Here is a 22774-nt window from a genome sequence, read left to right on the forward strand (position 1 = left end):
TCTCCATCCCTCCTTCTCTTGTCAGCTCTGCAGGCCCATCTCTCCATCCCTCCTTCTCTTGTCAGCTCTGCAGGCCCATCTCTCCATCCCTCCTTCTCTTGTCAGCTCTGCAGGCCCATCTCTCCATCCCTCCTTCTCTTGTAAGCTCTGCAGGCCCATCTCTCCATCCCTCCTTCTCTTGTCAGCTCTGCAGGCCCATCTCTCCATCCCTCCTTCTCTTGTCAGCTCTGCAGGCCCATCTCTCCATCCCTCCTTCTCTTGTCAGCTCTGCGTTCCCATCTCTCCATCCCTCCTTCTCTTGTCAGCTCTGCAGGCCCATCTCTCCATCCCTCCTTCTCTTGTCAGCTCTGCAGGCCCATCTCTCCATCCCTCCTTCTCTTGTCAGCTCTGCAGGCCCATCTCTCCATCCCTCCTTCTCTTGTCAGCTCTGCAGGCCCATCTCTCCATCCCTCCTTCTCTTGTCAGCTCTGCAGGCCCATCTCTCCATCCCTCCTTCTCTTGTCAGCTCTGCAGGCCCATCTCTCCATCCCTCCTTCTCTTGTCAGCTCTGCAGGCCCATCTCTCCATCCCTCCTTCTCTTGTCAGCTCTGCAGGCCCATCTCTCCATCCCTCCTTCTCTTGTCAGCTCTGCAGGCCCATCTCTCCATCCCTCCTTCTCTTGTCAGCTCTGCAGGCCCATCTCTCCATCCCTCCTTCTCTTGTCAGCTCTGCAGGCCCATCTCTCCATCCCTCCTTCTCTTGTCAGCTCTGCAGGCCCATCTCTCCATCCCTCCTTCTCTTGTCAGCTCTGCAGGCCCATCTCTCCATCCCTCCTTCTCTTGTCAGCTCTGCAGGCCCATCTCTCCATCCCTCCTTCTCTTGTCAGCTCTGCAGGCCCATCTCTCCATCCCTCCTTCTCTTGTCAGCTCTGCAGGCCCATCTCTCCATCCCTCCTTCTCTTGTCAGCTCTGCAGGCCCATCTCTCCATCCCTCCTTCTCTTGTCAGCTCTGCAGGCCCATCTCTCCATCCCTCCTTCTCTTGTCAGCTCTGCAGGCCCATCTCTCCATCCCTCCTTCTCTTGTCAGCTCTGCAGGCCCATCTCTCCATCCCTCCTTCTCTTGTCAGCTCTGCAGGCCCATCTCTCCATCCTCCTTCTCTTGTCAGCTCTGCAGGCCCATCTCTCCATCCCTCCTTCTCTTGTCAGCTCTGCAGGCCCATCTCTCCATCCCTCCTTCTCTTGTCAGCTCTGCAGGCCCATCTCTCCATCCCTCCTTCTCTTGTCAGCTCTGCAGGCCCATCTCTCCATCCCTCCTTCTCTTGTCAGCTCTGCAGGCCCATCTCTCCATCCCTCCTTCTCTTGTCAGCTCTGCAGGCCCATCTCTCCATCCCTCCATCTCTTGTCAGCTCTGCAGGCCCATCTCTCCATCCCTCCTTCTCTTGTCAGCTGTTTTCCTTTTGTTTCATGATGAACTCTGTTTACTTACCCAGCCGTTACCCATCTCTCCCTTTTCATACTAACACGGCTGCATTTGAACAAGCCAAAAAAGACAGTAAACCATTGTAGTTTCTAGATACATTTTTTTTTTTTTTTAAGTTTGATTTTAAGTTTTGGTTTGTTTGTCCATTTTCTTTTGTATTTTTGTTGGTTTGTTTGTTTACCGTCTCCTTCTTAGTCTCTGGAAGAAGTTCGTAGCGTTGATACTAAAAGAAGTTCATTGTCTTTTCCCATTTCGCTGCGGAGAACATTCCTTTCTCCTGTTTTCTGTTTCTTCTTGTCCTGTTTTTGTTGATATTGCAAACGTGTCACTGATTGAAATGGAAGGTAGGTAAAACGCTCTGCTTTGGCACGTGGTCTTTCTTTATGCAGATATGACAATGTCAGAAGCACCCTCTAGCTTGACGTCAATGTTTCTCTTTCTGACCCCCCCCTCTCTCTCTCTCTCTCCACTCCTTTCTCTCTCTCTCTCTCTCTCTCTCTCTCCACTCCTTTCTCTCTCTCTCTCTCTCTCTCTCTCTCTCTCTCTCTCTCTCTCTCTCTCTCTCTCTCTCTCCTCTCTCTCTCTTCTCTCTCTTCTCTCTCTTCTCTCTCTCTCCTCTCTCTCTCTCTCTCTCTCTCTCTCTCTCTCTCTCTCTCTCTCTCCCTCTATCTCTATCTCTCTCTCTCTCTCTCTCTCTCTCTCTCTATCTCTCTCTCTCTCTCTCTCTCTCTTCTCTCTCTTCTCTCTCAGCTCTCTCTTCTCCCTCTCTCTCTCTCTCTCTCTCTCTCTCTCTCTTCTCTCTTCTCTCTCTCTCTCTCTCTCCCCCTCTCCCTATCTCTCCCCCTCTCTGTCTCTCTCTCTCTGTATCATTTAACCACCAGGGAACTTTAGCAAGTTATTTTATCTTTCCTTTTATCAGTTATATTTTGCTTTTAAGATTTTGATTAGTTAGAGTTTAATGTTTTTTAAACTTGAATTCTGAATTCAGTCCAATATCCTGCCCAATTTGAAGCAGGTCCATTTCATTCTGTTTTGGTAGAATGCATTGATTCCTGTTTGTCCAGCATCTCTCCATTCTCTTGGTGAAATAGTTACATTCGTCTTATGATTTTGATTTATTTCCTTGGTGGCCGTTTCTAAACAGCGTTCATCACCTGCGTCTGTGTGTTTTCTTCTATCTACAGCTTTAGTCTTTAGTTTGTTCTGTGGAGAAGGGCTTCTTATTTCTGTTGTTTTTCTATGAAGAGTCCCTGTTCAGTGGTCAGCGTTTACAGGAGAGTAGATTATTGCATGCAAGAGAACTCCCTATGTTTTATATACCTGCTTTTGACCTTTGACCTGCTGATAATGATCTACAGTTGAAGTCGGAAGTTTACATACACCTTAGCCAACTACATTTAAACTCAGTTTTTCCACAATTCCTGGTAATTAATCCAAGTAAAAATGCCCTGTTTTAGGTCAGTTAGGATCACCAATTTATTTTAAGAATGTGAAATGTCAGAATAATAGTAGAGAGAATGATTTATTTCAGCTTTTATTTCTTTCATCACATTCCCAGAGGGTCAGAAGTTTACATGCACTCAATTAGTATTTGGTAGCATTGCCTTTAAATTGTTTAACCTCTCAAGGTGGTGTGGGACACTACCGTCCCACCTGGCCAACATCCAGTGAAATTGCAGAGCACCAAATTCAAAAACAGAAATACTCAATATAAAAATTCATGAAACGAATAACAAGTGTTATATATCAGTTTAAATATGAACTTCTTGTTAATCCAACCACGGTGTCAGATTTCAAAAATACTTTACGGCGAAAGCAAACCATGCGATTATCTGAGAACAGGGCCCAGCAGACAAATCATTACAAACAGTAACCAGCCAAGTAGACGAGTAACAAAAGTCAGAAATAGCGATACAATTAATCACTTACCTTTGATGATCTTCATATGGTTGCACTCCGAAGACTCCATGTTACACAATAAATGTTTGTTTTGTTCGATAAAGTCCCTCTTTATATTCAAAAACCTCCGTTGTGTTGGTGCGTTTTGTTCAGTAATACAAAGCGCGGTCACAACAGACAGACGAACATTTTTAAAAGTACCATAAAAGTTCATAGAAACATGTCAAATGATGTTTAAAATCAATCCTCAGGTTGTTTTTGTCATAAATAATCAATAATATTTCAACCGGACAAAAGCTTCTTCAATAGAAAAGGAGAAACAAGAAAGGCGCGCTCCCGGTCACGCGCTGGACTCATGTCTGGAAATTTCCTCTCATTGAAAGTGGTGTTTCTCCCTCATTTTTCAGAGTAAAAGCCTGAAACAATGCCTAAAGACTGACCACATGTAGAGGAAGCCATGGATATTGTGAACTGGGTCTTAAGTCTGTATGGTGGATAGGCTTTCAATGGAAAAACAGGCATTTCAAAATAAAAGCACTTCCTGGATGGATTTTCCTCAGGTTTTCACCTGACATATCAGTTCTGTTATACTCACAGACATTTTAACAGTTTTGGAAACTTTAGAGCGTTTTCTATCCAAATCTACCAATTATATGCATATCCTAGCTTCTGGGCCTGAGTAGCAGGCAGTTAACTTTGGGCTTTTCATCCAAAATTCCGAATGTTGCCCCTAGTTTTATTTATTTCATTTCACCTTTATTTAACCAGGTAGGCTAGTTGAGAACACCTTTATTTAACCAGGTAGGCTAGTTGAGAACACCTTTATTTAACCATGTAGGCTAGTTGAGAACAAGTTCTCATTTACAACTGCGACCTGGCCAAGATAAATCGTAGCAATTCGACACATACAACAACACAGAGTTACACATGGAATAAACAAAACATACAGTTAATAATACAGTAGAACAAAATAAAACAAAGAGTCTATATACAGTGAGTGCAAATGAGGTAAGTTAAGGAAATAAATAGGCCATGGTGGCGAAGTAATTACAAAATAGCAATTAAACACTGGAATGGTAGATCGGCAGAAGATGAATGTGCAAGTAGAGATACTGGGGTGCAAAGGAGCAAAATAAATAAATAAATACCAGTATGGGGATGAGGTAGGTAGGTAGATGTGCTGTTTACAGATAGGCTAAGTACAGGTGCAGTGATCTGTAAGCTGCTCTGACAGCTGGTGCTTAAAGTGAAGTTAACTTGGGTCAAACGCCTTCCACAAGCCTCCCATAATAAGTTGGGTGAATTTTGGCCCATTCCTCCTGACAGAGCTGGAGTCAGATTTTTAGGCCTCCTTGCTCGCACACGCTTTTTCAGTTCTGCCCACAAATTTTCTATAGGATTGAGGTCAGGTCTTTGTGGTGGTCACTCTAATACCTTGACTTTGTTGTCATTAAGCCATTTTTGCCACAACTTTGGAAGTATGCTTGGGGTCATTGTCCATTTGGAAGACTCATTTGCATCCAAGCTTTAACTTCCTGACTGATGTCTTGAGATGTTGCTTCAATATATCCACCAAATGTTCCGTTCCTCATGACGCCATCTATTTTGTGAAGTGCACCAGTCCTTCCTGCAGCAAAGCACCCCCACAACATGATGCTGCCACACCTGTGCTTCACGGTTGGGATGGTGTTCTTCGGCTTGCAAGCCTCCCCCTTTTTCGTCCAAACATAACGATGGTCATTATGGCCAAACTGTTCTATTTTTGTTTCATCAGACCAGAAGACATTTCTCCAAAAAGTACGATCTTTGTCTCCGTGTACAGTTGCAAACCGTAGTCTGGCTTTGTTTTATGGTGGTTTTGGAGCAGTGGCTTCTTCCTTGCTGAGCGGCCTTTCAGGTTATGTTTATATAGGACTTGTTTAACTGTGGATATAGATACTTTTGTACCCGTTTCCTCCAGCATCTTCACAAGGTCCTTTGCTGTTGTTCTGGGATTGATCTGCACTTAGGAGACAGAGCGCATCTCCTTCCTGAGCGGTATAGCGGCTGCGTGGTCCCATGTTGTTTATACTTGCGTACTAAATGTGGTACCTTCAGGCGTTTGGAAATTGCTCCCAAGGATGAACCAGACTTGTGGAGGTCTACAGATTGTTTTCTGAGGTCCTGGCTGATTTTTTTTAGATTTTCCCATGATGCCAAGCAAAGAGGCATGCGTTTGAAGGTAGGCCTTGAAATACATCCACAGGTACACCTCCAATTGACTCAAATTACGTCAATTAGCCTATCAGAAGCTTCTAAAGCCATGACATCATTTTCTGGGACTTTCCAAGCTGTTTAAAGGCACAGTCAACTTAGTGTATGTAAACTTCTGACCCACTGGAATTGTGATACAATGAATTATAAGTGAAATGATCTGTCTGTAAACAATTGTTGGAAAAAATGACTTGTAATCATGCACAAAGTAGATGTCCTAACCGACTTGCCACAACTATAGTTTGTGAACAAAACATTTGTGGAGTGGTTGAGAAACGAGTTTTGACTCCAACCTAAGTGTATGTATAAACTTCCGACTTCAACTGTATATGTCCCGGAGACACACTCAGCCATGACATTGCGCCACACAAGCATCTACACACACACACAAAACCGGGTGAAGCCCCTTGCCCTGTTTATACGGCTTATGATAGAAAATGCTTGCATCCAATGTTCAATGTCCTCCGCCTACCGTATCTTGCAACATCGCCCCCTTGCTCAAAGGCCTCGTAATAAAGTTGGTCTACCAAACACATTTCTGTTTGAAATGGAGCTGTGGTTTTAAGAATAACCTCAATAAATATCCATAAGTATTTATTTGCACTATTTGCAGAGGTCCTGTTTTCTCAGAGGACTGTTGCTTTTTGCTGCAGGTGACGCTTCAACTCTGAGTATAAATTCACTGGTATTGATTTGTGTCACCTATCCTATTAATAGATAGCATTAAACAGAGAACTAAAAGAGATTCGGGCAGCAAGCTGTGCATCTCAACAGAGCCGCTTAAGATGCCATATGCACAAAAAGTTACAGGGGAAATGCAACCCCCCACGCTTTCAAGAAATGCCTTGGTTTGAACAAACAGTAACCTAACATAGTATCTGAGGGTGGAACCCCTGAACTTAATACTCTGGAACCCCTGAACTTAATACTCTGGAACCCCTGAACTTAACGCTCTGGAACCCCTGAACTTAATGCTCTGGAACCCCTGAACTTATGGCTCTGGAACCCCTGAACTTAACGCTCTGGAACCCCTGAACTTAACACTCTGGAACCACTGAACTTATCACTCTGGAACCCCTGAACTTAACACTCTGGAACCCCTGAGCTTAATGCTCTGGAACTCCTGAACTTAACGCTCTGGAACCCCTGAACTTAACTCTCTGGAACCCCTGAACTTAACGCTCTGGAACCCCTGAACTTAACGCTCTGGAACCCCTGAACTTAACACTCTGGAACCCCTGAACTTAACACTCTGGAACCCCTGAACTTAACACTCTGGAACCACTGAACTTATCACTCTGGAACTCCTGAACTTAACACTCTGGAACCCCTGAACTTAACACTCTGGAACTCCTGAACTTAACTCTCTGGAACCCCTGAACTTAACGCTCTGGAACCCCTGAACTTAACACTCTGGAACCCCTGAACTTATCACTATGGAACCCCTGAACTTATCACTCTGGAACCCCTGAACTTAACACTCTGGAACCCCTGAACTTAACACTCTGGAACCCCTGAACTTAACACTCTGGAACCCCTGAACTTAACACTCTGGAACCCCTGAACTTATCACTCTGGAACCCCTGAACTTAACACTCTGGAACCCCTGAACTTAACACTCTGGAACCCCTGAACTTATCACTCTGGAACCCCTGAACTTAACACTCTGGAACCCCTGAACTTATTGCAATGGTCATTCACACAGAATGTCTGCCCTTCCCTCTGGTGGAGTGGAATGGGTACCTGCTCTCCGTGTGAGAGGTTCCCTGAACATTGTGGTTGATTCCTTTCTCTTTTGTATTTGATTGAATGTCAGTTGATTTCATTGTCTCATGCCTCACTCTGCCAGGGAAGGTTTGTCTCATGCCTCACTCTGCCAGGGAAGGGTTTGTCTCATGCCTCACTCTGCCAGGGAAGGGTTTGTCTCATGCCTCACTCTGCCAGGGAAGGGTTTGTCTCATGCCTCACTCTGCCAGGGAAGGGTTTGTGTCATGCCTCACTCTGCCAGGGAAGGTTTTGTCTCATGCCTCACTCTGCCAGGGAAGGTTTTGTCTCATGCCTCACTCTGCCAGGGAAGGGGTTGTCTCATGCCTCACTCTGCCAGGGAAGGGTTTGTCTCATGCCTCACTCTGCCAGGGAAGGTTTTGTCTCATGCCTCACTCTGCCAGGGAGGGTTTGTCTCATGCCTCACTCTGCCAGGGAAGGGTTTGTCTCATGCCTCACTCTGCCAGGGAAGGTTTTGTCTCATGCCTCACTCTGCCAGGGAAGGGGTTGTCTCATGCCTCACTCTGCCAGGGAAGGGTTTGTCTCATGCCTCACTCTGCCAGGGAAGGTTTTGTCTCATGCCTCACTCTGCCAGGGAAGGTTTTGTCTCATGCCTCACTCTGCCAGGGAAGGGGTTGTCTCATGCCTCACTCTGCCAGGGAAGGGTTTGTCTCATGCCTCACTCTGCCAGGGAAGGTTTTGTCTCATGCCTCACTCTGCCAGGGAAAGTTTTGTCTCATGCCTCACTCTGCCAGGGAAGGGTTTGTCTCATGCCTCACTCTGCCAGGGCAGGTTTTGTCTCATGCCTCACTCTGCCAGGGAAGGGTTTGTCTCATGCCTCACTCTGCCAGGGCAGGTTTTGTCTCATGCCTCACTCTGCCAGGGAAGGTTTTGTCTCATGCCTCACTCTGCCAGGGAAGGGTTTGTCTCATGCCTCACTCTGCCAGGGAAGGGTTTGTCTCATGCCTCACTCTGCCAGGGAAGGTTTGTCTCATGCCTCACTCTGCCAGGGAAGGTTTGTCTCATGCCTCACTCTGCCAGGGAAGGGTTTGTGTCTTTTTCTCTTGCATTTTGTGAAATCTAATGATGCACTTATGTTGCCCACTTTTCCCTTTTCTTCATACCTTACCTACTAAAGGAGGGAATGCCACTTTATTGGTAAGTGGATGTTAACCAAGAGGATGTTAACCAAAAGGTTAAACAACAGTAACGATTAAAAAAAACAGAAAAAAGGAAATGGGTCGCTGTTCACATCTCAGCAATTGTCTACTCCAGGGAAAAAAACTGCACAAAAAGAAATCTATTGAGTAGAAGACGATTTGTTTTTCTGATTTGACTTGGCTATAATTGTGAATAATTTATTTTGTTCCTTCCATTTCTGTGATGTTCCGTCAAGTTGTCTACTCTTTTTTTATTTGTTTTGTTTCATATTAGTTTTTTAACTGTTACTAAAACTGCAAGAAGTCATCTTTTCTATTCTACAAATCTGTAGCTCTCTACTCTCTCTACTGTAACTCTCTCTACTGTAACTTTCTCTACTATAACTCTCTACTCTCTACTGTAACTTTCTCTACTGTAACTCTCTCTACTGTAACTCTCTCTACTGTAACTTTCTCTACTATAACTCTCTACTCTCTACTGTAACTTTCTCTACTGTAACTCTCTCTACTGTAACTCTCTCTACTGTAACTCTCTACTCTCTACTGTAACTCTCTCTACTGTAACTCTCTCTACTGTAACTCTCTCTACTGTAACTTTCTCTACTGTAACTCTACTCTCTACTGTCTCTCTCTACTGTAACTCTCTACTCTCTACTGTAACTTTCTCTACTGTAACTCTACTCTCTACTGTCTCTCTCTACTATAACTCTCTACTCTCTACTGTAACTTTCTCTACTGTAACTCTCTCTACTGTAACTCTCTCTACTGTAACTCTCTACTCTCTACTGTAACTCTCTCTACTGTAACTCTCTCTACTGTAACTTTCTCTACTGTAACTCTACTCTCTACTGTCTCTCTCTACTGTAACTCTCTCTACTGTAACTCTCTCTACTGTAACTCGCTCTACTGTAACTTTCTCTACTGTAACTCTCTACTCTCTACTGTAACTCTCTCTACTGTAACTCTCTACTCTCTACTGTAACTTTCTCTACTGTAACTCTCTCTACTGTAACTCTCTCTACTGTAACTCTCTACTCTCTACTGTCACTCTCTCTACTGTAACTATCGCTCTACTGTAACTCTCTCTACTGTAACTCTCTCTACTGTAACTTTCTCTACTGTAACTCGCTACTCTCTACTGTAACTCTCTCTACTGTAACTCTACTCTCTACTGTAAGTCTCTCTACTGTAACTCTCTACTCTCTACTGTAACTCTCTACTCTCTACTGTAACTCTCTCTACTGTAACTCTCTCTACTGTAACTCTCTCTACTGTAACTCACTGTACTGTAACTCGCTACTGTAGCCCTCTCCACTGTAACTCTCTCTACTGTAACTCTCTACTGTAACTCTCTCTACTGTAACTCTCTACTCTCTCTACTGTAACTCTCTCTACTCTAACTCTCTCTACTGTAACTCTCTAATCTCTACTGTAACTCTCTACTGTAACTCTCTCTACTATAGCTCTTTCTACTGTAACTCTCTACTCTCTCTACTGTAACTATCTCTACTGTAACTCTCTCTACTGTAACTATCTCTACTGTAACTCTCTACTGTAACTCTCTCTACTGTAGCTCTCTCTACTGTAACTCTCTCTACTGTAACTCTACTCTCTCTTCTGTAACTCTACTCTCTCTACTGTAACTCTCTCTATTGTTACTCTATACTGTAACTCTCTCTACTGTAAATCTCTACTCTCTCCACTGTGACTCTACTCTCTCTACTGTAACTCTCTACTCTCTCTACTGTAACTCTACTCTCTCTACTGTAACTCTCTCTACTGTAACTACCTACTCTCTACCTGTAACTCTCTCTACTGTAACTCTCTACTGTAACTCTCTCTACTGTAACTCTATACTCTCTCTACTGTAACTCTCTCTACTGTAACTCTCTACTGTAACTCTCTCTACTGTAGCTCTCTCTACTGTAACTCTCTCTACTGTAACTCTCTACTCTCTACTGTAACTCTCTTCTCTCTCTACTGTAACTATCTACTCCCTCTACTGTAACTATCTACTCTCTCTACTGTAACTCTACTCTCTCTACTGTAACTCTACTCTCTCTACTGTAACTCTACTCTCTCTACTGTAACTCTCTCTACTCTCTCTACTGTAACTCTCTACTCTCTCTACTCTAACTCTCTACTCGCTCTACTCTAACTCTCTACTGTAACTCTCTACTGTAACTCTCTACTCTCTACTGTAACTCTCTCTACTGTAACTCTACTCTCTACTGTAACTCTCTCTACTGTAACTCTCTACTCTCTACTGTAACTCTCTACTCTCTACTGTAACTCTCTCTACTGTAACTCTCTACTCTCTACTGTAACTCTCTCTACTGTAAACTCTCTCTACTGTAACTCTCTCTACTGTAACTCACTGTACTGTAACTCGCTACTGTAGCCCTCTCCACTGTAACTCTCTCTACTGTAACTCTCTACTGTAACTCGCTACTGTAGCCCTCTCCACTGTAACTCTCTCTACTGTAACTCTCTACTGTAACTCTCTCTACTGTAACTCTCTACTCTCTCTACTGTAACTCTCTCTACTCTAACTCTCTCTACTGTAACTCTCTCTACTGTAACTATCTCTACTGTAACTCTCTACTGTAACTCTCTACTGTAACTCTCTCTACTGTAACTCTCTACTCTCTCTACTGTAACTCTCTCTACTCTAACTCTCTCTACTGTAACTCTCTCTACTGTAACTATCTCTACTGTAACTCTCTACTGTAACTCTCTCTACTGTAGCTCTCTCTACTGTAACTCTCTCTACTGTAACTCTACTCTCTCTACTGTAACTCTACTCTCTCTACTGTAACTCTCTCTATTGTAACTCTATACTGTAACTCTCTCTACTCTAAATCTCTACTCTCTCTACTGTGACTCTACTCTCTCTACTGTAACTCTCTACTCTCTCTACTGTAACTCTACTCTCTCTACTGTAACTCTCTCTACTGTAACTACCTACTCTATACCTGTAACTCTCTCTACTGTAACTTTCTACTGTAACTCTCTCTACTGTAACTCTATACTCTCTCTACTGTAACTCTCTCTACTGTAACTCTCTACTGTAACTCTCTCTACTGTAGCTCTCTCTACTGTAACTCTCTCTACTGTAACTCTCTACTCTCTACTGTAATTCTCTACTCTCTCTACTGTAACTATCTACTCCCTCTACTGTAACTATCTACTCTCTCTACTGTAACTCCCTACTCTCTACCTGTAACTCTCTCTACTGTATCTCTCTACTGTAACTCTATACACTCTCTACTGTAACTCTCTCTACTGTAACTCTCTACTGTAACTCTCTCTACTGTAGCTCTCTCTACTGTAACTCTCTACTCTCTCTACTCTCTCTACTGTAACTATCTACTCTCTCTACTGTAACTCTACTCTCTCTACTGTAACTCTCTCTACTGTAACTCTCTCTACTGTAACTCTCTCTACCTACTGTAACTCTCTACTCGCTCTACTGTAACTCTCTCTACTGTAACTCTCTCTAATGTAGCTCTCTCTACTGTAACTCTCTCTACTGTAGCTCTCTCTACTGTAGCTCTCTCTACTGTAACTCTCTCTACTGCAACTCTCTACTCTCTACTGTAACTCTCTACTCGCTCTACTCTCTCTACTGTAACTATCTACTCTCTCTACTGCAACTCTACTCTCTCTACTGTAACTCTCTCTACTGTAACTCTCTACTGTAACTCTCTCTACTGTAACTCTATACTCTCTCTACTGTAACTCTCTCTACTATAACTCTCTCTACTGTAACTCTCTCTACTGTAGCTCTCTCTACTGTAACTCTCTCTACTGTAACTCTCTACTCTCTCTACTGTAACTCTACTCTCTACTCTCTCTACTCTCTCTACTGTAACTCTCTCTACTGTAACTCTCTACTCTCTCTACTGTAACTCTAGTCTCTCTACTCTCTCTACTGTAACTATCTACTCTCTCTACTGTAACTCTACTCTCTCTACTGTAACTCTACTCTCTCTACTGTAACTCTACTCTCTCTACTGTAACTCTCTACTCTCTCTACTGTAAACTCTCTACTCTCTCTACTGTAAACTCTCTACTCTCTCTACTGTAACTCTCTACTCTCTCTACTGTAACTCTCTACTCTCTCTACTGTAACTCTCTACTGTAACTCTCTCTACTGTAACTCTCTACTGTAACTCTCTACTGTAACTTTCTACTCTCTCTACTGTAACTCTCTCTACTGTAACTCTACTCTCTCTACTGTAACTCTCTCTACTGTAACTCTACTCTCTGTACTGTAACTCTACTCTCTCTATTGTAACTCTACTCTCTAAACTGTAACTCTCTCTACTCTCTCTACTGTTACTCTCTCTACTATCTCTACTGTAACTCTCTACTGTAACTCTCTACTGTAACTCTCTACTGTAACTCTACTCTCTCTACTGTAACTCTCTCTACTGTAACTCTACTCTCTGTACTGTAACTCTACTCTCTCTCTATTGTAACTCTACTCTCTAAACTGTAACTCTCTCTACTCTCTCTACTGTTACTCTCTCTACTATCTCTACTGTAACTCTCTACTGTAACTCTCTACTGTAACTTTCTACTCTCTCTACTGTAACTCTACTCTCTCTACTGTAACTCTCTCTACTGTAACTCTACTCTCTGTACTGTAACTCTACTCTCTCTATTGTAACTCTACTCTCTAAACTGTAACTCTACTCTCTCTACTGTTACTCTCTCTACTATCTCTACTGTAACTCTCTCTACTATCTCTACTGTAACTCTACTCTCTAAACTGTAACTCTCTCTACTATCTCTACTGTAACTCTCTCTACTCTCTCTACTGTAACTCTCTCTACTCTCTCTACTTTAACTCTCTCTACTCTCTCTACTGTAACTCTCTCTACTCTCTCTACTGTAACTCTCTCTTCTTTATCTACTGTAACTCTCTACTCTCTCTACTGTTACTCTCTCTACTATCTCTACTGTAACTCTCTCTACTCTATCTACTGTAACTCTCTCTACTCTCTCTACTGTAACTCTCTCTACTCTATCTACTGTAACTCTCTACTCTCTCTACTGTTACTCTCTACTATCTCTACTGTAATTCTCTCTACTATCTCTACTGTAACTCTCTCTATTGTAACTCTCTCTACTCTCTCTACTGTAACTCTCTCTACTATATCTACTGTAACTCTCTACTCTCTCTACTTTAGCTCTCTTTACTCTCTACTGTAACTCTCTCTACTGTAACTCTCTCTACTGTAACTTTCTCTACTGTAACTCTCTCTACTTTAGCTCTCTTTACTCTCTACTGTAACTCTCTCTACTTTAGCTCTCTACTCTCCTTTCTCTTTTCTTCTCTGTTCTCCTCTCTGCTCTTTAACTTTATTTTTTCATTTGATATTATTTACCATTCTTCCTCTCCCTCTTCTAGTTTTTTTTTGTTGTTTCTTATTGGGATTATGATTTCTTCGTCTCATTATGGTTTTGCATGCCAAAGTATTGCATGCGTTGTACCATAGAGGACTGTCTATAAGCCATATCAAGAAAAAAACCTAGATCTTTTCTTTTAGATGTTGACCCTCTTTTGGCAAGTACACCGTAGCACTCAAACCCTCCACTGTGACAAACTCTAAGGCCATTTCTTCCCCTTTCTTCTGTTTTGTCTTTCGTTCTTTTTTTTCCGTTTGTTGGTTATCATCTCTCTACAGAAGCTGAGAATGCTGACTGCTGTTTCTCCGGGAGCCCAGTCGACCATGATACTGCCACAACTGAGAGGAGGAGAGAACAAGGCCCACACTGCCCTCTACAGGGCCCCAGGAAGTACTGCTGCCCAGGCTGGAGAGGCCCTACATGGGGAGGACAGGCAGACTACGGACCTGGGGTCGTCAGGGAGATGGGGGAGGTCACAGAGGTCACAGAGTCCAGGGGAAGCGCTCCCATTCGCCGACTCACAGCAGTGACTCCGCCCACTCTCAACATAACCTGCATCCTCACAGAGAAAAGAGCTCTCACCAGAAGAAGTAAGCAGAGAGATTGGACCGGTCATACTGACATAACCTTTACCATTGACAGGGCCAGATTAATGCAGGGAATTACTGGAGTTTAAACCCCTGAGCACCGGCCCATGGAAGCCCAAGAAGCAGTCAAAAAAAAGTTACTTTTACCAAAAAAAATATTACATGACCGGTAGTGCACTGATTGGTGTAACCGATTCATAAAAAATCCCCACCAAAAAAATTGAATGATGAATAAATGTGACTGGTCAATTGTTTGAGTCAGGGGCTGCTCCCAAGCCCAATAGGCAAAAAAAATCTGATATTTTTTTTTTTATCCAACCACAATGTTCTAAATACACGAAAGAGCATAATTTTTAAAAAAACAGAGTTTCAAATAAATTACTGTGGATAACATTGTATCACAAGCACCTACAAGGTAACTGCCAAAATAAAGGAAACACCAACATAAATGTCTTAAAAGGATGCTTGGCAACCACAAGCTGCCAGAACAGCTTTCATACACCTTGGCAACCACAAGCTGCCAGAACAGCTTTCATACACCTTGGCAACCACAAGCTGCCAGAACAGCTTTCATACACCTTGGCAACCACAAGCTGCCAGAACAGCTTTCATACACCTTGGCAACCACAAGCTGCCAGAACAGCTTACATACACCTTGGCAACCACAAGCTGCCAGAACAGCTTTCATACACCTTGGCAACCACAAGCTGCCAGAACAGCTTTCATACACCTTGGCAACCACAAGCTGCCAGAACAGCTTTCATACACCTTGGCAACCACAAGCTGCCAGAACAGCTTTCATACACCTTGGCAACCACAAGCTGCCAGAACAGCTTTCATACACCTTGGCAACCACAAGCTGCCAGAACAGCTTTCATACACCTTGGCAACCACAAGCTGCCAGAACAGCTTTCATACACCTTGGCAACCACAAGCTGCCAGAACAGCTTTCATACACCTTGGCAACCACAAGCTGCCAGAACAGCTTTCATACACCTTGGCAACCACAAGCTGCCAGAACAGCTTTCATACACCTTGGCAACCACAAGCTGCCAGAACAGCTTTCATACACCTTGGCAACCACAAGCTGCCAGAACAGCTTTCATACACCTTGGCAACCACAAGCTGCCAGAACAGCTTTCATACACCTTGACAACCACAAGCTGCCAGAACAGCTTTCATACACCTTGGCAACCACAAGCTGCCAGAACAGCTTTCATACACCTTGGCAACCACAAGCTGCCAGAACAGCTTTCATACACCTTGACATAAATTCTACAAATGGACCTAAACCAAGCAAGGAAAATGCACTCCACAGACCATAACAAACATAGATGTGGGAAGTAGGGGTGCTGAGAGTGCTGCAGCAAGAATAACACAAATATAATCAAAAATTAAATAATATATCAACAGTCCACTCAAACTATTCAGACCCCTTCCCTTTTTCCACCTTTTTTCTAAAATGGATTTTTTTTTAAGTCATAAATCTACACACAATACTGCATGATGACAAAGCGAAAACAGTTTGTTATTTTGTGCAAATTTATTACAAATAAAAAATAGAAATACCATCTTTACATAAGTATTCAGACCTTTTGCTTTGAGACCTGAAATTGAGCTCATCTTGTTTCCATTGATCATCCTTGAGATGTTTCTACAACTTGATTGGTGTCCACCTGTGGTAAATTCAATTGATTGGACATGATTTGGAAAGGCACACACCTGTCTATATAAGGTCCCACAGTTGACAGTGCATGTCAGAGCAAAAACCAAGCCATGAGGTCGAATGAATTGTCCGTAGAGATCCGAGACAGGATTGTGATGAGGCACAGATCTGGGGAAGGGTACCAAAAACTGTATGCAGCATTGAACGTTCCCAAGAACACACTGGCCTCCACCAATCTTAAATGGAAGGAGTTTGGAACCACCAAGACTCTTCCTGGAGCTGGCTGCCCGGCCAACCTGAGCCATCAGGGGAGAAGGGCCTTGGTCGGCGAGGTGACCAAGAACCTGATGGCCACTCTGAAAGAGCTCCAGAGTTCCTCTGTGGAGATGGGAGGACTTTCCAGAAGGACAACCATCTCTGCAGCAATCCACCAGGCCTTTATGGGGCTCCCGAGTGGCGCAGCGTTCTAAGGTACTGTGTTTCAGTGTTAGAGGCATCACTTCAGACACCCTGGTTTGAATCCAGGCTGTATCACAACCGGCCATGATTGGGAGTCCCATAGGGCGGTGGACAATTGGCCCAGCGTCGTCCAGGTTTGGCCGGTGTAGGCCGTCATTGTAAATAAGAATTTGTTCTTAATTGACTTAAATAAAGGTTAAATAATAAAAAACCAAATTTTCAATGGTAGAGTGGACAGACGGAAGCTACTCCTCAGTAAAAGGCACTTCACAGCCCTCCTGTAGTTTGCCAAAAGGCACCTAAAGGACTCTCAGACCATGAGAAACAAGATTCTCTGGTCGGATGAAACCAAGACTGAACTCTTTGGCCTGAATGCCAAGCGTCACGTCTGGAGGAAACCTGACACCATCCCTACGGTGAAGCATGGTGGAGGCAGCATCATGCTGTGGGGATGTTTTTCAGCGACAGAGACTGGGAGACTTGTCAGGATTGAGGGAAAGATGAATGGAGCAAAGTACTTGATGAAAACCTGCTCCAGAGCACTCAGGACCTCAGACTGGAGCAAAAGCTCACCTTCCAAGAGGACAATGTCCGTAAGCAGACAGCCAAGACAACACAGGAGTGGCTTCTGGACAAATATCTGAATGTCCTTTAGAGGATCTGCAAAGAAGAATGGGAGAAACTCCCCAAATACAACTGTGCCAAGCTTGTAGAGTCATACCCAAGAAGACTGGAGGCTGTAATCGCTGCCAAAGGGGATTCAACAACAAAATACTGAGCCAAGGATCTGAATAGTTATGTAAATGTCATATTTATGTTTTTTAAATTTTTTATACATTTGCAAACATTTCTAAAAACCTGTTTTTGCTTTGTCATTATGGGGGTATTGTGATGTCATTATGGGGTATTGTGATGTCATTATGGGGTATTGTGATGTCATTATGGGGTATTGTGATGTCATTATGGGGTATTGCGTGTCGAGTGATGAGAACATTTTGTTATTTAATCCATTTTAGAATAAGGATGTAATGTAACAAAACATGGAAAAAGGGAAGGGGTCTGAATACTTTCCGAATGTACTGTGTGTGTCATATATATATACATCAAATCAAATCAAATTAGTTTATATAGCCCTTCGTACATCAGCTGATATCTCAAAGTGCTGTACAGAAACCCAGCCTAAAACCCCAAACAGCAAGCAATGCAGGTGTAAAAGCACGGTGGCTAGGAAAAACTCCCTAGAAAGGCCAAAACCTAGGAAGAAACCTAGAGAGGAACCAGGCTATGAGGGGTGGCTAGGAAAAACTCCCTAGAAAGGCCAAAACCTAGGAAGAAACCTAGAGAGGAACAAGGCTATGAGGGGTGGCCAGTCCTCTTCTGGCTGTGCCGGGTGGAGATTATAACAGAACATGGCCAAGATGTTGAAATATTCATAAATGACCAGCATGGTCAAATAATAATAATCACAGGCAAAACAGTTGAAACTGGAGCAGCAGCACGGTCAGGTGGACTAGGGACAGCAAGGAGTCATCATGTCAGGTAGTCCCGAGGCATGGTCCTAGGGCTCAGGTCCTCCGAGAGAGAGGAAGAAAGAGAGAAAGAGAGAATTAGAGAGAGCATACTTAAATTCACACAGGACACCGGATAAGACAGGAGAAGTACTCCAGATATAACAAACTGACCCTAGCCGCCCGACACATAAACTACTGCAGCATAAATACTGGAGGCTGAGAGAGGAGGGGTCAGGAGACACTGTGGCCCCATCCGATGACACCCCCGGACAGGGCCAAACAGGCAGGATATAACCCCACCCACTTTGCCAAAGCACAGCCCCCACACCACTAGAGGGATATCTTCAACCACCAACTTACCATCCTGAGACAAGGCCGAGTATAGCCCACAAAGATCTCCGCCACGGCACAACCCAAGGGGGCGTCAACCCAGACAGGAAGATCACATCAGTGACTAATGCGTCCCTTATATTGTTAAATAAGAATTTGTTCTTAATGACTTGCCTAGTAAAATAAAGGTAAAAAAAAAATACAAATAAGTAAAACCTACTAAAGTTATCCACCATGACCGCCATCTTTTCTCTGTTACCACTAATCAAATGATACTCGTTACCCATCTACCTCCAGGACTAAAAGATCCCACTCTTCCAAGCGTCACCGCCGTGGGGGTCGGGGACAGGCCCATCACCAGAGGCTGTCTGCATCCCCAGGGCGGCACCACCATGCGTCTGGGTCAGGCACCAAGAAGAGTGAGTCTCGGGGGCGGGGCGGTGTCGGTGTCCGCCAGCGCAGCAGCTCCTGGAGCTCAGGACGGTCCTCATCATGCTCTGCCTCCAGAGAGAGAGCCCCCAGCAAGGCCAAGTCCCTCCACATCCATGCCAGACAGAACAATTCCAGGTGACTTACTAGTCTGTGGCTGAGAGTTAACCTACCACCAAGAGGAAGGGTGACTTACTAGTCTGTGGCTGAGAGTTAACCTACCACCATGAGGAAGGGTGACTTACTAGTCTGTGGCTGAGAGTTAACCTACCACCAAGAGGAAGGGTGACTTACTAGTCTGTGGCTGAGAGTTAACCTACCACCAAGAGGAAGGGTGACTTACTAGTCTGTGGCTGAGAGTTAACCTACCACCAAGAGGAAGGGTGACTTACTAGTCTGTGGCTGAGAGTTAACCTACCACCAAGAGGAAGGGTGACTTACTAGTCTGTGGCTGAGAGTTAACCTACCACTAAGAGGAAGGGTGACTTACTAGTCTGTGGCTGAGAGTTAACCTACCACCAAGAGGAAGGGTGACTTACTAGTCTGTGGCTGAGAGTTAACCTACCACCAAGAGGAAGGGTGACTTACTAGTCTGTGGCTGAGAGTTAACCTACCACCAAGAGGAAGGGTGACTTACTAGTCTGTGGCTGAGAGTTAACCTACCACCAAGAGGAAGGGTGACTTACTAGTCTGTGGCTGAGAGTTAACCTACCACCAAGAGGAAGGGTGACTTACTAGTCTGTGGCTGAGAGTTAACCTACCACCAAGAGGAAGGGTGACTTACTAGTCTGTGGCTGAGAGTTAACCTACCACCAAGAGGAAGGGTGACTTACTAGTCTGTGGCTGAGAGTTAACCTACCACCAAGAGGAAGGGTGACTTACTAGTCTGTGGCTGAGAGTTAACCTACCACCAAGAGGAAGGGTGACTTACTAGTCTGTGGCTGAGAGTTAACCTACCACCAAGAGGAAGGGTGACTTACTAGTCTGTGGCTGAGAGTTAACCTACCACCAAGAGGAAGGGTGACTTACTAGTCTGTGGCTGAGAGTTAACCTACCACCAAGAGGAAGGGTGACTTACTAGTCTGTGGCTGAGAGTTAACCTACAATGGTTTTTCCTGTAAACGTTGTGACTTGCTGCATTACTTAAGGGGCAGCCATTGTTGCCAGAATGACGCAATTTACCACAATCTGCCATCATCTTCCACAAATGGTCGTGGAGGAAGAAGGAAGAACCCCTGTACCACCAAGAGGAAGGAGACTTACTAGTCTATGGATAATAGTTAACCTACCACCAAGAGGAAGGAGACTTACTAGTCTATGGATAATAGTTAACCTACCACCAAGAGGAAGGGTTACTTACTAGTCTATGGATAATAGTTAACCTACCACCATGAGGAAGGAGACTTACTAGTCTATGGATAATAGTTAACCTACCACCAAGAGGAAGGGTTACTTACTAGTCTATGGATAATAGTTAACCTACCACCATGAGGAAGGAGACTTACTAGTCTATGGATAATAGTTAACCTACCACCAAGAGGAAGGGTTACTTACTAGTCTATGGATAATAGTTAACCTACCACCAAGAGGAAGGAGCCTTACTAGTCTATGGATAATAGTTAACCTACCACCATGAGGAAGGAGACTTACTAGTCTATGGATAATAGTTAACCTACCACCAAGAGGAAGGAGACTTACTAGTCTATGGATAATAGTTAACCTACCACCAAGAGGAAGGAGACTTACTAGTCTATAGATAATAGTTAACCTACCACCAAGAGGAAGGAGACTTACTAGTCTATGGATAATAGTTAACCTACCACCAAGAGGAAGGAGACTTACTAGTCTATGGATAATAGTTAACCTACCACCAAGAGGAAGGAGACTTACTAGTCTATGGATAATAGTTAACCTACCACCAAGAGGAAGGAGACTTACTAGTCTATAGATAATAGTTAACCTACCACCAAGAGGAAGGAGACTTACTAGTCTATGGATAATAGTTAACCTACCACCAAGAGGAAGGAGACTTACTAGTCTATAGATAATAGTTAACCTACCACCAAGAGGAAGGAGACTTACTAGTCTATGGATAATAGTTAACCTACCACCAAGAGGAAGGAGACTTACTAGTCTATAGATAATAGTTAACCTACCACCAAGAGGAAGGAGACTTACTAGTCTATGGATAATAGTTAACCTACCACCATGAGGAAGGAGACTTACTAGTCTATGGATAATAGTTAACCTACCACCAAGAGGAAGGAGACTTACTAGTCTATAGATAATAGTTAACCTACCACCAAGAGGAAGGGTTACTTACTAGTCTATGGATAATAGTTAACCTACCACCATGAGGAAGGAGACTTACTAGTCTATCGATAATAGTTAACCTACCACCAAGAGGAAGGGTTACTTACTAGTCTATGGATAATAGTTAACCTACCACCAAGAGGAAGGGTTACTTACTAGTCTATGGATAATAGTTAACCTACCACCATGAGGAAGGAGACTTACTAGTCTATGGATAATAGTTAACCTACCACCATGAGGAAGGAGACTTACTAGTCTATGGATAATAGTTAACCTACCACCAAGAGGAAGGGTTACTTACTAGTCTATGGATAATAGTTAACCTACCACCAAGAGGAAGGAGACTTACTAGTCTATGGATAATAGTTAACCTACCACCATGAGGAAGGAGACTTACTAGTCTATGGATAATAGTTAACCTACCACCAAGAGGAAGGGTTACTTACTAGTCTATGGATAATAGTTAACCTACCACCAAGAGGAAGGAGACTTACTAGTCTATGGATAATAGTTAACCTACCACCAAGAGGAAGGGTTACTTACTAGTCTATGGATAATAGTTAACCTACCACCATGAGGAAGGAGACTTACTAGTCTATGGATAATAGTTAACCTACCACCAAGAGGAAGGAGACTTACTAGTCTATGGATAATAGTTAACCTACCACCAAGAGGAAGGGTTACTTACTAGTCTATGGATAATAGTTAACCTACCACCAAGAGGAAGGGTTACTTACTAGTCTATGGATAATAGTTAACCTACCACCATGAGGAAGGAGACTTACTAGTCTATCGATAATAGTTAACCTACCACCAAGAGGAAGGGTTACTTACTAGTCTATGGATAATAGTTAACCTACCACCAAGAGGAAGGGTTACTTACTAGTCTATGGATAATAGTTAACCTACCACCATGAGGAAGGAGACTTACTAGTCTATGGATAATAGTTAACCTACCACCATGAGGAAGGAGACTTACTAGTCTATGGATAATAGTTAACCTACCACCAAGAGGAAGGGTTACTTAATAGTCTATGGATAATAGTTAACCTACCACCATGAGGAAGGAGACTTACTAGTCTATGGATAATAGTTTACCTACCACCAAGAGGAAGGGTTACTTACTAGTCTATGGATAATAGTTAACCTACCACCAAGAGGAAGGGTTACTTACTAGTCTATGGATAATAGTTAACCTACCACCAAGAGGAAGGGTTACTTACTAGTCTATGGATAATAGTTAACCTACCACCAAGAGGAAGGAGACTTACTAGTCTATGGATAATAGTTAACCTACCACCATGAGGAAGGAGACTTACTAGTCTATGGATAATAGTTAACCTACCACCAAGAGGAAGGGTTACTTACTAGTCTATGGATAATACTTAACCTACCACCAAGAGGAAGGAGACTTACTAGTCTATGGATAATAGTTAACCTACCACCAAGAGGAAGGGTTACTTACTAGTCTATGGATAATAGTTAACCTACCACCAAGAGGAAGGAGACTTACTAGTCTATGGATAA

General features: G+C 43.5%; 1 protein-coding gene across 1 annotated transcript in view; it reads left to right on the forward strand.

Annotated features, from left to right (window-relative positions):
* LOC121841367 (serine/arginine repetitive matrix protein 3-like) overlaps positions 1 to 22774 on the forward strand; it is a 143770-nt gene that overhangs the window by 116022 nt on the left and 4974 nt on the right. The window contains exons 11-12 of the mRNA XM_042309152.1: positions 14231 to 14424; positions 18803 to 19072. Of these exons, the coding sequence (XP_042165086.1) occupies positions 14231 to 14424; positions 18803 to 19072 (464 nt within the window). The remainder of the gene's footprint in view (positions 1 to 14230; positions 14425 to 18802; positions 19073 to 22774) is intronic.

This window comes from Oncorhynchus tshawytscha, linkage group LG30, assembly GCF_018296145.1.
Source record: "Oncorhynchus tshawytscha isolate Ot180627B linkage group LG30, Otsh_v2.0, whole genome shotgun sequence".
NCBI classification, from domain to species: domain Eukaryota; kingdom Metazoa; phylum Chordata; class Actinopteri; order Salmoniformes; family Salmonidae; genus Oncorhynchus; species Oncorhynchus tshawytscha.